Source organism: Lutra lutra, chromosome 4 (assembly GCF_902655055.1).
Source record: "Lutra lutra chromosome 4, mLutLut1.2, whole genome shotgun sequence".
In the NCBI taxonomy this organism is placed as follows: Eukaryota; Metazoa; Chordata; class Mammalia; order Carnivora; family Mustelidae; genus Lutra; species Lutra lutra.
In genome coordinates, this window is record NC_062281.1 from 164,916,075 (window position 1) to 164,934,979 (window position 18,905).

The 18,905-nt window shown below is 37.0% G+C and overlaps 1 protein-coding gene across 3 annotated transcripts in view; it reads left to right on the top strand.

The window, feature by feature from the left end:
• The window catches only part of FOXJ3 (forkhead box J3), a 153,943-nt gene that overhangs the window by 58,717 nt on the left and 76,321 nt on the right, over window positions 1–18,905 (top strand). For all 3 annotated transcript variants that reach the window (XM_047724681.1, XM_047724683.1, XM_047724682.1), the window contains exon 4: window positions 5,582–5,656. In XM_047724681.1, the coding sequence (XP_047580637.1) occupies window positions 5,582–5,656 (75 nt within the window). The remainder of the gene's footprint in view (window positions 1–5,581; window positions 5,657–18,905) is intronic.

Sequence of the window (18,905 nt, forward strand, 5' to 3'; positions counted from 1 at the left end):
AGATATCACTGCCTTTCAGGTTAGAGCATGGTGGAGGAGGGACAAAGAGAGCAAGGTGGAGGGTGATACCAGTTAAGAAGCTATTGTACTATTTTTGGTGAGAAGGTGTCCTGTACTGTTAGTGACGGAAGAAATGGAATAAAGTAAGTAGATCAAAGGTAGACTTAAGATCTGGTGTAGCAGATTTATTTTAGATGGTAAAGAAGAGAGAAGAATTAAGGATGTCTTAAAGCTTTCTGATTGGAGCTGTTAACATTAATAATTGTCTTTAACCTGAGAAGAGAAAACTGGAAGATCACAGTGGGGATAAAGATTGAGCTTAACTTTAAATGTAATTGGGGTTAAGGTGTTTCTGGAGATGTCTAGTAGATTGTTGAAAATATATGTTAGAAATTCAGGAGACAGGTGTAGTTTGGGGTCTAGATAGATTGTCACAGATTGTCATTGAAGCTATGGCTGTAAATGAGATTACATAGGCAGCAAATGTGTAAATGAAAAAGGGGCTTAGGGCATAATCTTTATGATTTACAACATTAAAGCTTTTTGTAGAGGAGGAAGCCCCAAGGAGAGATGTGTCCTTCCCCTGAGGCCATTTAGAAAAAAAAGTGACCATCTCAATCTCTACCTTTCCTCCCCGTCTTTAACTTTTAAGGTGGGTAGATGAACTCCGGTTTATTAGTTCTTTTTTCCCTTGTGTTTTTTTTAGATTTGGGCTATTTTTTATGATTCCATTCTATCTCTGCTGTTACTTTCTTAGTTATACCTAAGTGGTATAACTAAGAAAATATAACTAAGTGGTATAACTAAGAAAATTTAAATTTTAGTGACTGCATGGAGGGTTTACCACATATATCTTTATCTTATCACAGTATGCCTTCAAAGATACCATTTTATGTATAGTGAAAGAACTTTATATATCTTAAATTTCTAATTCTTTTGACCCATGCTTTGTGCTGTTGTTGTCAGTTTTCCTTTATATGTTATAAACCACATAATTGATATATTTTCTTTAGACTATATATTTTAAAAGCGTTATAAATAAAAAATACTTTTAAAATTTACCTTTTAAAAAAAATATTTTATTTATTTATTTGACAGAGATCACAAGTAGGCAGAGAGGCAGGCAGAGAGGAAGGGAAGCAGGCTCTCTGCTGAGCAGAGAGCCCGATGCAGGGCTTGATCCCAGGACCCTGGGATCATGACCTGAGCCAAAGGCAGAGGCTTTAACCCACGGAGCCACCCAGGCGCCCCAGAATTTACCTTCATTTTTATAATTTCTGGAACTCTATTTCTTTTTGTAGATCCAAGTTTCTGTTTGTTATACTTCTGCCTGAAGAACTTCCGTATAATATTAAGCCAACTGGCACTACAAGGAATAAATTCTTTTAGCCTTTGCTTTCCTGGAAGTCTTTATTTTGCCTTCATTTTTGAGAGATATTTTCACTGCATATAGAATACTTTTTTTTCTTTTAGTATTTTGGAGATGTCATTCTTTTTGTCTTCTAACTTGCAGTTTTTGAGATGTCTGCTATAATTTATATCTTTATTCCACTGTACATAACTTTTTCCCTCTTGCTGCCTTCATGATATTCTCTTCATTTTGATTTTCACCATTTTGACCTATAGTGAATATAGTGTGTGAATTTTTAATTTCTTCTGTTATGTGTTCTCTGAAATTTTTGCATCTGTGATTTGATGCCTTGCATTATTTTCATAAGATTCTTTGCTGTTCCTTCTTCACATTTTTCTTCTCTATGCTTTTTCTCTTTTCCTTGTGGGACTCCCATTACATATATTGCTCCACGGTTCTTGAGTGATATTGTGGAGGTGTGTATTTTTAAAGTATTTGTGCATGCATGCGTGTCAGTTTGGATAATTTCTGTTGATCTGTCCTCAGAATGTCTGAGGCTTTTCCTGGTTGTGTCCAGTCTACTGATGAACCCATTTAGGGAGTTCTTTATCTTTGATCATGTTTTTAAATTCTGTCATTTACATTTGACTCTTACAGTTTTCACATTACTGTTGAAGTTCCCCATCTCTCTGTGCAAGTTTCCACTTTTTCTACTTGGTCCTTGAACATATTAGCCATAGTTAATTTAAAGTTCTGGTCTGATAGTTCTAACACCTTTCATTTGGGTATTGATAATTTTATCTCTTGACGGTGGATTTTTTTTTGGGGGGGGCGGGCATTTCTAATATGTCTTGCAGTTTTTGTCTGAGTGTCAGATATATGTGTAGAAGAATGTTAGAGATTGTGATAAATGGTATCAAGCTACTGAGTGTGGTTGGGGGTGGGGCTAGGTAGGGGAGATAGAGGGAAAAGGGAGAAAGAGGATTTTAGGCAGGTTCCATGACCAGCATGGATCTCACAACACTGAGATTATGATGTGAAAGAGTCAAGGCTTAACCAGCTGAGCCAGCCAGGCACCCCAAGATAAATCATATTTATACTTGTAGATGGATAAGCATCTTTTTTCCCCAGGCCATTTGTTTGCCAATTATTGACAATCAATTTGTCAATAATTAAGTTGGATTTGGATTTTGTTGTTGGTATCTTTTCCTTCAGTATACCACAGAGTTTACATTCCTCCAGTCGTAGGCTCTTATTACCTGTTCTTGGAAATGAGGTGTTTGGGGACTGTAGAATTTTCTCAGATTTTTTTTTTTTCTTTAGATTTTAGTTGTCTCTCCTTACCTTTCTACAGATGGGGCTCTCTTCATGTTCCTGCCCTTCCTCTCTCAGTAGGCTGTTAATGCTTGTTACTCGCTGCTAGGCTGTGGGTTTTCTCTGTTTTCTTTCTTCCTTCATTTTATTTTTATTTTTAAGTAATATCTGTGGCGAACATGGGGCTTGAACTATACGACTCTTAAGATAAAGAGTCACAGGCTCTACCGACTGAGCCAGCCAGGTATCCCTCTGTTTTCCTGAGTGAGCCTCAGTCTTACTCAGGCCCTTATACTTAGGGTTGGGCTTTTTCACTGTTCTTTCCTTCAGCCACACTAGCCTGTATCTGTAGTTGCTTTTGTTTACCACTATAGCTATCTATTATCTCCTTTCTGCTTATGCTACAAAGGAGACTCTCTTTGTTTTCCTTTCCCATCCCCATTCTTTTTTGTGAGTATATAGTAAAGGCTCATGGGGAAGAGCTTGAAGAGCGAGTGGGAACTAACTTCCTTATGTTTGGGGACCTTGCTATTCTAAACTGACACACCAACCTATGCTTGACCTTAAAAATTTTAACTAGTTTCTTGGATGCTTGGATGACGGCCACTTCTTTCTTCCATACTCTGCCAAAAAGGTGAGACAGTTTGTCTGCTTTGTCCTTGAATGGGCTTGTCATTCTTAGGAATTTAATTTGTTAGGCTGCCTTGCAGCTTCAATTCTCTGATGTGGCTCAAAAATAGTTTTTTTGTTTTGTTTTGTTTTGGCTTACCCATTGTTTTCTCATTGTTTGGGAGGGATCATTAGTCTCTGTAGTTGTTTATATCCTAGGCAGAGGTAGAACTCCCATTCATAAGTTTATAATTGATATTTGGTAATAAGATAGGCTTGACTTTATATTCTGTTGTCATTTTTTATTTTATTTATTTATTTATTTATTTTTAAAGATTTTATTTATTTATTTGACAGACAGAGATCACAAGTAGGCAGAGAGGCAGGCAGAGAGAGAGAGGGAAGCAGGCTATCCGCCAAGCAGAGAGCCCGACGCGGGGCTCGATCCCAGGGCTCTGGGATCATGACCTGAGCCGAAGGCAGAGGCTTTAACCCACTGAGCCACCCAGGCGCCCCTGTTGTCATTTAAAAAAAAAAAAAAAGATTTTATTTATTTATTTGACAGAGAGATCACAAGTAGGCAGAGAGGCAGGCAGAGAGAGAAGGGGAAGCTGGCTCCCTGAGAAGTGGGGCTCAATCTCAGGACTCTGGGATCATGACCTGAGCTGAAGGCAGAGGCTTAACCCACTGAGCCACCCAGGCGCCCTCTATGGTCATTTTTAAAAACTTTTGTAATCCCAGTATTCCTCTGTGAGAGGGAAGTTTTCATAGAGGCATTGTTGTTAGAGTTCTGAATTTTATGTTAAAAAATAAGATATGCCCAAAATGCTCTCCTAAAATTCTGAGTGGTGGCTAAATGCTGTTGGAGCCCTTTTCCACTGAATACCTGGCCATTTTGGCATAAAAATTATGGAATGGATTTTAGAGCATTTCATTAAAAAGAAAGGGCTTTTGGGTATTTTCTATAAAAAATTGTGGCACAGTCCTACTTACTCTTGAAAGGGTTTCCTGTTTCACAGATTCTTCTGGTTTCCAAGTACATTTCTCTTTTCTTTTTTTTCTTTTCTTTTCTTTGAAGATTTTGTTATTTGACAGAAGGAGACACAGCAAGAGAGGGAACACAAGCAGGGGGAAGTGGGAGAGGGAGAAGCAGGCTTCCCACTGAGCAGGGAGCCCAACATGGCTTCTATCCCAGGACTCTGGAATCACGACCTTAGCTGAAGGCAGACACTTAACGACTGAGCCACCCAGGTGTCCCTCCAAGTGCATTTTTCTTACAATTTAGGATGGTTTTTCTTTATTGCTACATTGATAAACCTGGATATTCTTGCTAGTCCTCTGTAGCCAGTGTCTTTTCATGTGTTTTCTTACAGATTGAAGTAAGAACCTAATTGGCTTCTATGTATTCTTGTAATGGAGCAGTGAAATTTTTTTTGTTTAAACATTCTTTTATCTCGTTAGAAAAAGATAATACATGTGCCTGGTAGATCATTTAAACATTGCAGGAAACAAAAGTTATCACCTATAATTCAGAAAAAGAACTGTTCGCATTTTCCATTCTGTCTTATTCTGGGAATGAATGAATGGGGGGCACCTGGTTGGCTCAGTTGGTAGAGCATGTAGCTCTTGATCTTGGTGTCATGGTTTAAGCCCTACCTTGGGCATAGAGCCTACTTTAATGAATTAATAAATTCATTTATTGATATAAATTCATTTAATGAATTAATAAAAAAGTACATACCACAATTAAAGTCGTAATGTGTATACAATTTTATATTTGGTATATATTTAAATATAGACATCTTCCCATGATTCGATCTTCCTTAATCTTAATAAACATTTAAAATAGGATATATATTTCATTATTTGGAGTTTGTAAAGTCTACTAGAAGCTGTCTTTCCCAATAGCTTCTTTTCTTTGCAGTATTCATAATTTGAAAATCAGGTTTAAATTTGAAGTTCATTTAAAAAGCTTATTCCTTGGAGTTGTATTCTAGCTCATAGACATATTTAGGCTTCTGATTCTGTTTTTATTTTTTATTTTTTTAAAAGATTTTATTTATTTATTTGACAGACAGAGATCACAAATAGGCAGAGAGACAGGCAGAGAGAGAGGAGGAAGCAGGCTCTCTGCCGAGCAGAGAGCCCAATGCGGGGCTCGATCCCAGGACCCTGGGATCATGACCTGAGCCAAAGGCAGAGGCTTTAACCCACGGAGCCACCCAGGTGCCCCCTGATTCTGTTTTTAAAGGTGAGTTTTGTTTTTTGGATTCCAATGACCTTGTGGCTCTTCTTCTTTAATTTCAGAATTCCATACGACATAATCTGTCACTGAACAAGTGTTTCCTTAAAGTGCCTCGATCAAAGGATGACCCTGGAAAGGTAGGATTCATTATCTTAAGATAAAATAATTGGATTCTTCATTTTATCTGTTGTCATGTTTGTATCTGAGTAATTTCTGTTATATATAAAGAAAATTGGGATGAGAGCACTCAGAACTTGTCTAGTTCATTGTTCAGGAACCTTCCTGATCCTCCTTCACCTCACCCCCATCTTATCCTCATTTTAGTTGGTAATCTTATGAGACTGACGCGCTTCCTACTGCGCTAAGGAGGCACCTTAGTTGGTAATTTTAAAGGACCGATCAGGCAGAGAGCTTTCTTTTTAAGCTTTGGGAAGTTAGCTAGTATAGAGCTTGTCCTGGGTAATAGTTTGCTGTTTTTAATCTAGTTTATATTTGGTTATTTTCTTAAGTACTGTGTATTAAGTTAAATTTGGTTTTTGAACTGCATGTCAGGAACCACAATTTATTAGTTATTGCATATAGGTAATTTGGTAGATCTTGACACAAGTGCAAGTAATTCTTCCCCTGAAATAAAATTCCCTTTTATTTCCCTATTTTCTTAGTTACTATGTTTTCTCTTTTCACCATTTATCTGCTGCCACCGTTACACTTTTAGTATTTTATCTACAGAGACTTCCCTTCTTTTTTGTTTTAATAACCATATTAATTGTAGTGTGGCCTGCACTTGGTCCTAGTTACTTGGTTTCTAAAGCTCAGAGTAATTTTTTGGACCATAATTTGATTGTCATGATTAATTATTAGATTAGGACTTTGAGATAGTGTATCTGTTGGCAAATGTGTTGTTATTTGGCTGGTTAGACTTTTAACCAGCCAGAAGAGTCCTTTTCAGCTCACCATCCCTGGAAGAATCGTTCTAAAAAGTAAACCTGGTTATGTCATTACCCTGCTTAAAAGTACTCCCCAGTGTCTTGGAAATGTTTCCATGTATTATCAGATACTCTTTTGCTTTTCCTCGATCTACCTTTCTAGCTGTGATTCACATTCAAGACCCACTGTGAGGATCTACTTGAAGTTTCCCAAGTATGCCTTTCATATGATTTTCTCTTACTGCACAAACTCCCTTTCTCTACTTGTCTGGCCTACTCTTTGCATCTTTTAAGGTTGAGCTACATTACTTCTCTGAAGCTTTTTTGTTTCCACATACTTTAGCTGAGTTTGTTGTTCCCTCTTTTGACTTCCTCTTACTTTGTCATCATTGCAGTGGCTCCTAACCAGTCTATCCTTGGGTTACTACCTCCAATTTCTAGTAACTTTCATGTAGTAGCCAGTGCTGTCTTTCAAAAATGTTAACCTAATTACACATTCTCCTTGTTTAAAATCTTTATTATTTACTGTCCTTAGGTTAAAGTCTAAACTTAAAGAGGGTGGGATCATATATATATATTGTTCACTTTTTAGTTCTAGTTGCTTACACAGTGGCTGGTGTCACTGAGGAGACACTCTTGTTGCATGAATGAATGAATTGTATCCTCTGCTAGATGGATAGCTTCTTGAGGTTAGAGATGGAGAGTTACTCATTTCCATTGTAAAGAAGGCACTCAAATAATGGATATTTTATACTACCTTCTGTGATGTGCCCCATCAAGTTGGTCTCAGTAAGAGTGAATAGATTATTATTATAGTCTTCTTATTTGACCCAGTTTGTCTGTGTTCATAATTCTCCAAGGTTGTATTTCTTTTCTTTAAAGCAGGCTTATTAAAAAAAAAGAAATAGAACTTTTTATATTTGCTTCACTACAATTTCTGATAGGCAGTGAGTATATACGAACTTCACTGAAAATGTTCGTCAATGGATTAAAAAATTATTAGAGTTCTTTGAGAGCACTAATTGAATATATAAACAGTTGGTTTAATTTTTTTAACTTTTACATGAGTTTTAAATCATTAAAAAAATAAACCAATATACCTGAATGTTTTACTGTTATGTACTAAGTCTTAACCAGTTGGAGATCTATTTTAAAAAACTTGTGCTGTCAGGTTTTCTTTAGTGCAGAACCCAAAACTTTTCTCCACCTTTAATTAAATAGTATCATGGGATAAGACATATGTGGAAAACATATGCTACTCTTTGCAGCTATCCTTTTTGAATCAGGATTGTCTTAACTAATGTGCAACCAAAACAAAATACAGAAGTAAATAGAATCCTGAGGTTAATAACAGATTTCAACTTTTACCATTTGTCTCCTGTTTTAAAATTTTGTTTTAATCAAAGCACATCATTGTTATCATTAATTTTGGTCATAATAGTAAATACATACGTTTAAAGTACATTATGCTAATAGAGACATTTTTATTTTCAATCTTGGGGTTAGATTTAAGTATCCATTGTTCTTATGTATTTTGGTCAGAATTAAATGTAAATAGAATCTTAATGAAATACATTTATATGAATAAAGCCATTTTAATTTTTGATATCAAAATACGATTTTTATTTTAAAAACCCCATTGCCTAAAAAACACGTGGAAAAACCCTCAGATCCATTTGATAAAAAAGGAAACTAAAGCCAGTAAATGAGGAATGACTTGTCCAGGTTCAGTGTGGAATTAGACCCCAAGCGTATTGGCCAGACTTAGTTGCAGTCACAGAAACCCATTACAGACCAACTTAAGGGAGAAAATACCTACAGGAAAAACTGGAGCCTGATTCTTAAATTACGTGACCAGGAATGTCTCTCTTTAGTCTACTAAAGTCCCTTAGTTCTACTAGCTTCTCTGATGGCTTCTTTTTTCAGCCTACTTAATGGCAGAGATGACCATCATCAGCTTCTGGCTTAGGTTTTACTAGTTTACTAACCCTTAGCAGAAAGGGAGTTTTTGATGTCCTCTGCTACCAAGTAACCTGGAATATAGTAGACATCTTAGAATGAATGCTGAACAAGCAGAATACACTTGATTTCTTGGTTCCTTGGTTTCTAGACTAATGCTTTTTCCACTATACCAATCTTCCTTGAGAGGGAGGCCAAAATGTTAGTTAAGTTTTGGTACTTATGAATTGTTTTTTCTTTTTGTATTACAGTGTTTCCTGGCATTTGAGGAGCTTTTCCAAAATCACCCTCACCACAGTGGGAGAAAACCATTGAGCCAAGGTGGGGTGGGAGTAGTTTTTGGTCTGGGGTAGGGGGTGGACTTTTAACCCCTTAGGATTTTACTAGCTGCTGCTATGACTCACGTGGGTCCAGGAGATAGAGGTAGAAGTAGCACATCCAGTATTTTCTTCCCTGTATTTTTGTTTGTATAGCTTCCTGTTGACTGTATCACCAGAGAGGTATGAAGGCCAGCCTAAACTTGGAAGAGTATTGTTGAATTACAGATGTATTTATATGACTATTTATTCCTGACTCAGTCCTTAATTTTCTAGAAGTCTTTGTCATAAAATCCCTTAGTATTTTAATCTCTCCGATGTACATTAATGGGCTGAAATCAGTCTTCTTATGTTTCTGAAACTAATTTCAAATAGCCACGTTATTGCTTTCTTTAAAAAGAAACACAAAATGAAATTACATTTTGGATCCATAACTCTGCTTCCTGTTTTGGGGCAGATTTCTATTTTCTTTTCCTTGATTACAACTCTGTTTCTGCATCTTATAGTCTATCTCCATTTTTTTTTATTACTGTCTTTTAGCTTTTCTCTTATTAGCTTTATTTTCTGTATTTCTGTTTTGTGATCTAATTGTTGTTGTTAAAGTTTCTTATCCCACCTTTTATTGACACATGCATCTTAGTTATCTTGAAGGAACATATATTTTCATATTATGGAAAAACAAATCCTGTCAGCTAAATTCACTTTAAAAAAAGTAGAGTTCTCTTTCTTTACTTTCTTTTTTCATGTTTTCTCAACTCTTTTCCCTCTTCTTGAGCTTAGAAAAAGGAATCTTTGATTTTAAAGGAAAGAAAAGATTATAGGAAATTATTTCAACAGTTGTATAATTAGCAGCAGTGGGTTCTAATAGAACTGAGGTGGTAGTTAAGAAAACCCCAGGAGAGCCACTTGCCTGTACTGGGAGAGATAACTTCAGTGAATTCATAGTAAGAAGAGCTTTTTGGGGCAGACGGTGAGGAATGCTTTTTCTTTCCTGGGGATGGGTAGGCGGTAAAGGCTTGGTGGCTGTGAAAATCAGAGTGGTTTGTAAGGAAACAAAAAATCCCACCCCTAGAGAATTAACTTTTGGAATATATGAGACTGTAATTTTTTTCTTTTCTTGTCCTCTGTCATAGTATGGGGACTGTAGCATAGTTGACTGATCTCTGTTTTTAGAGTTTTCTTTTTTGGCCATGTTAGTATTGTGTTATATTATTTATAAATTATTTTTTATTCATTGGTATCCTGTTTTGGTCACTTTATTTGTTAGAAGATGTAGAAAAGCTGGAGAGGTTTGAAAGTACATAAAATATAACATTAAGTGATTAACAGTGTTTCATGATCACAGTATGTACCCTGAAGAAGGCAGATAAGAGTGTAATTTTAATAGTAGTCTTAAAGTAGATGCACGATTTTTTTTTTTTTAAGATTTTATTTGTTTACTTGACACAGAGAATGAGCATAGGTAGGGGGAGCAGTAGAGAGAGAGAGAGAGAGAGAGAAGCAGGCTCCCCTCTGAGCAGGGAGCCCGATGTGGGACCTGATCCCAGGATCCTGGGATCATGACCTGAGCCAAAGGCAGACGCCTAACGACTGAGCCACCCAGTTGCCCCTAGATGCATGATTCTTGTGAAGAATTTGACCTCTTTGTCTTTGTGTAAAACCAAATAGGAAATGAGATTTAAAGACAAGAGCAAGAGTTTGGTTAGGCAAAAATAAGGACATCTTATTTATTTGTTTGAAGAAACACTGGTTGGGTTCCGAGGGATGTTTTAGAGTTTGCCACTTCTGAAGCACTCTAAGGATAGAGAAAATTAATAACCTTTGTGGTATTAACTCATGGTAGGTAAGAGCCCCACTTGAAGGCTGAGAAGAGGACATGATCAAGTTGAGCTGGGGGACCAATGAGAACAAAATTGAGATAGAATCAGGAATTGCTTTGTGGGTTATGTTAAATATAGGTGAGCATTCTGCTCTCTTGGAAATCAGTCCTGATGTAAAGCCTTATTTTTCTCCAACTTAAAAAAAAAATAATTTCCAAAAGGACTAAGCTAAGGCACTGATGATTTAAAAACAAGATATGGCCAACTGTTAATCACTAAATAGAATGTACTGCTTTTAAGTATCCTTAACATTTAAGGACTTGTTTACTACAATCAATGTGCTAATTATGTATGACTTTTAATCCAGTGATTAAGAGTAGATTCCTTAACAGTCTTTCCTGAGTAACACTTAGCTTAATGTGATAATCAAAATGTTTAAATATAATAAAAGCCTGCATTTGTTCAAGAAGAATGTTCCAAGTACCTGAGTTGGCATTGGCATAGTTTTGTCCAGACATTTCATTGAGCCAGCTACCCAGCCAATCTGTCTGCCTTTGAGGGTATTTGACTGTTCCTGACTATTTTTATGGTCTGAGTAGAGTGACTATTTAACTTTCCTAATTATGCTTAGGCAATAGGTATAAACTAAGAGTCAAATTGGGACATATGTTCACTCTATATAGTACATGCAAATGCTCTTATCATCGAGCTGTGGGCAGTTACCAGCATCCTAAGATGTTGGAAGGTTAAAAAAAAAAAAAAAGAAAAGAAAAGAAAAGAAAAACAAAACAGCCCTTTTAAATTGGATTGGCACATTTAAACTGGGAGAGAAATAAAACATTGAGACATGGTATGAAGCCAAAGAAGTCAGGGACAGAAGGGATTCAGTATTGTGTCTGAGGCTCCTGATGATGTGCACTGAGAGTTAAGGATGAGCAGGGAATAGTCTATGATGATTCACTTTACCAATGAATGTGTGTAGTTGTCAATAGGGTTAGTTAAAACCAAAAACATAAAATTCATGGATTTAGCCATTTGGAATGCTTAGTAATTTATGATAGGGACTGCTTTACCCCGGAATGTGAAATAAATAGTAACTTCTTGGGTTTATATTTAGTCAGATAGTGGTTTTTTTTTTTTAATTATTTATTCATTTGAGATAGAGAGCATGATTTGGGGGTAATGCAGAAGGAGAGGGAGAAGCAGGCTCCCAGCTGAGCAGGGAGCTCCATGTGGGGCTTGATACCAGGACCTCGGGATCATGACCAGAGCCGAAGGCAGACGATCAACCCACTGAGCCATTCGGGCACCCCAATGGCTTTTTTTTTTTTTTTTTTTTATCTGTATATAGAGTCTGGGGCTCAAACTTACAACCTGAGATCAAAAATCTCTTGCTCCACAACTGAGCCAGCAAGATGCCCCAGATCATGGCATTTTTATTAGGCTGTTTTTAATTTGAAGGCTATTAAAGAAAGCTCAAATTATTGTTTGATAGAGCAGGGTACTTCTTATTTGACATAAAATTTCATTCATAAATAAATAATTAGGATAGTTGTACTTTAAGTGATAACTATTGTGTAATGAGGAAAGCAAAGGTTAAGTCTTTGGTGTATCTTTATTTTTGGTGTATCTTTATTTCTAACGTCACTCCCCCCCCCCCCCCCCCCCCCCCCCCCCCGCCCGGCATTAATCTTTGTTTCAGGATGGATATATATACATTTTAAGTTTATTATTATTTTTTAGTAATCTCTACACCCAACATGGGGCTTAAACCCCCAGCACCAAGATCAAAAGAGTTGCACACTTTTCCAACAGAGCCAGCCAGGGACCCTTTGTTTTAGGATATCTTGAAGTTGGCAGTTAATTCATTTTTGGAAGATGTGTTCAAAGCTTAAAATTCTAATTTGTGATCTTTGGGATTGTGCACTCTAGGACATTGCAGTCTTCTCCCCTGGGAGGACATTAACATTCTGTACCAGAATTGTTGATATGAATTAATAATGTCTACATTTGTATACTGCTTTACATATTAGGGAGTTATTTTACATGTATTCTCTCAATCTTTACAACAAGCTCCAGTTTTAGATTGTGATCTTTAAGTGCATAATAGATTGTCCATAGTAGCTTAGTTTGCATAAAACTCACATAATGGAACTTCACATAAGTGGAATCATTAAGTATACAGTTGACCCTTAAAAATAAGGTTTCAGCTGCATAGATCTACTTATTTTTCCCTCTAGCTTAGTCTGTTGTAAGAATGCAGTGTATATGCAATAGCCAAACTTTGGAAAGAATCTAGATGTCCATCAGCAGATGAATGGATAAAGAAGATGTGTATATATACAGTGGACTACAATGCAGCCATCAAAAGAAATGAAATCTTGCCATTTGCAACAACATGGATGGAACTAGAGGGTATTATGCTGAATGAAATAAGTCAATCAGAGAAAGACAATTATTATATGATCTCTCTGATACGAAGAATTTGAGAGGCAGGGCAGGGGTTGTGGGGGGTAGGAAAGGAAAAAATGAAATAAGGTGGGATCAGGAGGGAGACAAACCATAAGGGACTCTTAATCTCATGAAACAAACTGAGGGTTGCTGGGGGGTGGGAGGGTAAGGATAGGGTGGCTGGGTGATGGACATTGGGGAGGGTATGTGCTGTGGTGAGTGTGAGTGTTGTGAAACGTGTAAGCCTGAATATTCACAGACCTGTACCCCTGGGGCTAATACATTATATGTTAATAATAATAAAGAATACAGTGTATAATACATATAACACAAAGTATGTATTAATTGGCTTTTTATGCTATCAGTAAGGCTTCTGGTCTATAGTAGGCTAGTAGTAATTAAGGTTTGGGGGAGTCAAAAGATTAAATGTAGATTTTTAACCAGGGGGAGGGGGTGTCACTGCCCCTAAGCATGTTCTTGGGTCAGCTGTACCCTCTGTTTATATCTGACTTTCAGCATGATGTTTGTGATGCTTTGTATATGTCAGTGGTTTGTTTCTGTTAGGGTCTGTAATCAAAGGAGCAAGACTGATAAAAAGCGAAGGTCAAGCAAAGCTTTATTTCGCACCAAGCATCGAGAATCAAACTGACCGGTCAGGGCCGCCTCTTGCAAAGAGGCGACCCCTTCCAGACTCACAGACTAACTTTTATAGAGGTAGTTTAGCCGGGCTATACACAGGTGGCCAATGAGATTGCAATACACAGAGAACACTGCACAGTCATGCTAAGTCTGCCACACACAGAAAAAACTGCTAGGTAACAACGGGTGGCCAATTGAATTTCAATTTACCCTAGTAGATATATGCGCGCCCCAACTGATTGGATGTCTTCACCTGGCCTGACCCGCTCTTGTATCTAGGCTTTGCGAGTAAGTTCCTCTGGGAGGGGCAGGGTCAATCTAAGGGTCAATCTTGCTGCATAAACACAAAATGACTCCCTCTGGCCAACCAGGCCCTTACAGTTTCTTCTTACCGCTAAGTAGTATTCCATTTATTCATTGATCTGTTGATAGACATTTGGGTTGTTTTAATATGGGGACAATTAGAAACAAGCTACTACGGAATTCTCATACAAGTTTTCTATGGACACACGCCTTCATTTTTCTAGAATAACACAGCATTTGCACTGTCAAAGGGTAGGTGGAAGATTAACTTTATAAGAAACTGCCGAATCTTTTTCCAAAGTAGTTGTGTATTTTAAATTTCCGATAGCAGTGTATGAGAATTCTGGTAGCTCCACATCTTGGTCAACAGTTGATCTCTCCTATCTTTGATTAAGTGATTTTAGTGGGTATAGATTGGTATCGTATAACGTTTTTATTTAGAATTTTCCATGGTGAGCATCTTTGCATGTGTTTACTAGTCATTTGTATATACTCTCTTCTGGAGGTTCTTACAAAGTCTTTTGCCCCTTTTTTCTTTTTAAAAATTTGGTTGTCATTATTATTGAGTTGTAAGGTTTTTTTGTTTGTTTAATGAGCCCAACAGGCTTTTTTTTTTTTTTTCCCTCTGAGATAGAGAGCACGTGTGTGTGTGGTTGGGAGAGAGGGAGAGAATCTTTTTAAAAAAATTTTATTTATTTATTTGACAGAGAGAGAAATATCACAAGTAGGCGGTGGGAGGGGGGTGAAAGCAGGCTCTCTGCTGAGCAGAGAGCCCAATGTGGGGCTCGATCCCAGGACACCAAGATCATGACCTGAGCTGAAGGCAGAGGCTTAACCCACTGAGCCACCCAGGCATCCCAAGGGAGAGAATCTTAAGCAGGCTCCATACATAGGGCTCAATCTCAACGACCCTTATTACATCATGGCCTGAGCCATAATCACAAGTTGACTTGATTGATTTAATTGACTGAGCCACCCAGGCTCCCTGTAGGTTTCTGTTTTTATTTATATTATATAAGTATTTTTTCAGACTGAGGTTTGCCTTTTTTAAATGAGTGTCTTTTTTTCACATTTTTATATCTTTATTGCTGAATGTATTAATAGGTACTCATTTTTTTTCAGATGTAGAGTTTCGTGATTCATCAGTTTCATATAACACCCAGTGTTCTTATATCATGTGCCCTTCTTAACCCCCATCCCCCAGTTAGCCCTTTACCCCACCTACCTCCCTTCTAGCAACCCTCTGTTTTCTAGGTTTCAGTGTCTCTTATGGTTTGCCTCTCTGTTTTTAACTTACTTTTCCTTCCCTTCCCCTTTGTTCATCTGTTTTGTTTCTTAAATTCCTTATATGAGTGAAATCATATGGTATTTGTCTTTCTCTATTTCGCTTAGCATAATACCCTCTAGTTCCATCCACATTGTTGCATATGGTGAGCTTTTATTCTTTTTGATGGCTGAGTAATATTCCACTGTGTGTGTGTGTGTGTGTGTGTGTGCACCCCCCCACACCCCACTTTTCTTTATCCATTCATCTGTTGATGGACATCTGGGCTCTTAACCATATTTTGGCTCTTGTGGATATTGTTGCTTAAACATTGGGTTACATGTGCCCCTTGGAATCACTGTGTTTGTATCCTTTGAATAAATACCTAGTAGTGCAGTTGCCGAGTCATTGGGTAGTTCTGTTTTTACCTTTTTGAGGAACTTCCATTCTGTCTTCCAGAGTGGCTGTACCAGTTTGCATTCCCACCAACAGTGTAAGAGGGTTACCATTCCTCTGCATCCTTGCAGAGACATCTGTTTCCTGAATTGTTAATTTTAGCCATTCTTATGGTGTGAGGTGGTACATCATTGTAGTTTTGATATAATAGTGTCTTAAAATGAGTAGACATTTTGGATTTTGATGAAGTCTAATGATTAGGAACTTTTGTGTCCTGTCCAGGAAATCAGCCAAGGTCATAAAGATTTTCTCCTCTGTTTTCTTCCATAGATCTTAACGTTTTATTTATTAATTTTTTTAAGTAATCTCTATTCCCATTGTGGGACTTGAACTAAGGACCCCCAAGATCAGGAGTTGCATAGTCTTCTGACTTTGCCAGCAAGGTGCAACAGATTTTATAGTTTCGGATTTCAGAGAGGTCTGTGTGACCTAAATGTAAAATATAAAGTAATTTCAAATTAATATTTGTGCACACACAACCTTCCTATTGACTTGTTCTTTTATTCTTTTATCTTTATGAAATGTTCTTCTTAAAATATTCTTTGTTTTGAAGCTACTTTTTCTTCTAATGTAGCCACTACAGCTTTAAGTAGCTTCATAGTATATATCTTCTAATATTTTGATGTTAGTCTTATACATGCTTTTATATTTAAAGTATGTCTCTTATAAACAGCATAGAGCCAGTGGCTATATTTAAATTCACTCTAACAATCTGTGCCTTCTAATTGGGTTGCTTAGTCCATATTTAATATAATTATTCATATGGTTACAACTTCTTTTTCTTTTGTTCCTTTGTTGCTTCATTTCTGCAAACTTTGGGGTTAGTCAGATAGTTTAAAGTACTTTTATATCCTCTATTGACTTCTTAGCTGTGCCCCTTTTATTTTTTAGTTGTCAAGCTAGAGCTTAATATGTAATATTACCTTATCAAAGTTTATTTAGAGGTAATGTACCACCTTTCACTTGATATATCACACTTCCTACCACTTACTGTGTTTACGTTTTCCCACCCATTTCACGAATGTAATAATCTTAAAATAGTACAGTTCTGTTTATCTACCCATCCCTTTTTTTGTGCTGTGGTCCTATCTTGTATATACTTTTATTTGTATCACAGATCTCACTTTAGGATTGGTTTCTTTGCTTTAGACAGTTGTGTTTTAAGGAAATTATGTTGAAGAAGATGTTTTCCCTAATGATTTATCTTTTCCAATGTTCTTTTCTTAGATTTAAGTTTCAAACTGGTATCTTTCCCCTTTAGCTCCTAAAGAATGTTTGCTTTGGCATTTCTTATAGTGCAAGTCTGCAGAAAACATTTTGTTAGGGTCTTATTTACCTGAAAGTACTTCTTTTATTTCATCTTTGAAAACTTTTTCTGGATGTGGAATCTTGAGTTTGCATGGTTTTCCCCCACCTTTCAGAACTTCGAAGATGTTCTTTTGTCTTTGGCCTCCATTATTTCTGGTGAAAAGTCATCTGTTTCTTATTCCCTTATTCTTAGAGTTTATTCCCCTGTTCTTAGAATGGAACTGTCTTATCTATGGATTTGCTTTCAACAGTTTCAGTTACCTGTGGCTAGCTGTGATCCCAAAGCAGATGAAGGTCAGTAGTAACCTAATGCTGTTGTCATAATGCTTACATCATCCACCTCACTTCATTTCATCACATAGGCATTTTATGATCTCAGAAGCTTTTTATCATTTCACTCATCATAGGAAGAAGGGTGAGTACAATAAGATATTTCGAGAGAGACCATGTTCACGTAACTTTGTAGTGTTATAATTGTTCTATTTTATTATGAGTTTGTTGTTAATCTCTTATTCCTAATTTTTAAATTAAGCTTTATCATAGGTATGTGTATATAGGAAAAAACATACTGTGTATAGGGTTTGGTACTATCCACAGTTTCAGGGATCCACTGTGGGGTCTTAGAATGTATGTCATGTGGATAAGGAAGACTACTGTAATGTGCTCCCTTGCTCCCTCTCTCCCTCTTTTGTGGTTTCCAAGATTTTTCCCTTTATTTTTATTTTTTTTAATTTTTATTTTTTTTTACTTTTTAAAGATTTTTATTTATTTCTTTGTCAGAGAGAGAGAGGGAGAGAGAGCGAGCACAGGCAGACAGAGTGGCAGGCAGAGGCAGAGGGAGAAGCAGGCTCCCTGCTGAGCAAGGAGCCCGATGTGGGACTCGATCCCAGGACGCCGGGATCACGACCTGAGCCGAAAGCAGCTGCTTAACCAACTGAGCCACCCAGGCGTCCCTTTCCCTTTATTTTTAAATTGAGAGAGTTTGTGCCTCAGTGTAGTTTTCTTTGTATTCATTCTCCTTGGGATTTGCTAATCATCTAGGATCTGTAGAGAGAGGTTTTCATTCATAATTTGGGATATTTTGGTCATTAGTTCTTTTAAAAAAATTAGGATTAAATTTTCTCTCTTCTTAGCATCCCATTAAAGCATAGACTGACATTGTTCCACAGGTCATTGAGGCTTTAGTTTCACTTTTTTTTCCTTTTTATTCCTCATATTTGGTAATTTTTACTGATCTGTCTCCAAGATTTCTCTTTCACTCTGTCCTATCTGTTGTTAAGCATGTTTGGTGAACTTCTTATTTCAGTTATTGGATTTTTTTATTTGTAGAATTTCCATTGGTCTTTTTTGTGTATATTAAGAGATAATTGGTGAAAGGAGTTCAACCAAGTGCTCTGATGCTGGAACATTAGAACATTTTTGTTGGTCTCAGCCAGTTCCTGGACATGAGATATGCCCAGGAGTCTCTGCTTCACTGTTTTTTATTTGTTTGTTTGGTTTTTGTTTTTGTGTTTTAAGTAATAAGAAGGTATGTAGTACCATCCTGATCTGTGTAGGGTTTAGGAAACCCATGAACCTAATTTTTTTTTTTAGATTTTATTCATCTATTTATTTGAGAGAGTAAGAGAGCATGAGTGGGGGCAGGGAGAGTGCGAGGGAGAAGCAGGCTCCCTACTGAGCAGGGACTGCCCCCCGCCCACGGGACTTGATCCCAGGACCCCAGGATCATAACATGAGCCGAAGGCAAATGCATAACTGACTGAGCCATCCAGGCATCCTAAGCTTAATTTATTCTTTCATCTGATTCCTTCTATCATCATTAATGTTTTGAGAACCTGGGTTTTTATATTTAAAACCGTTATTAGAAGAAATAGATTTTTTTTTTTAAGATTTTATTTATTTATTTGACAGACAGAGATCACAAGTTGGCAGAGAGGCAGTCA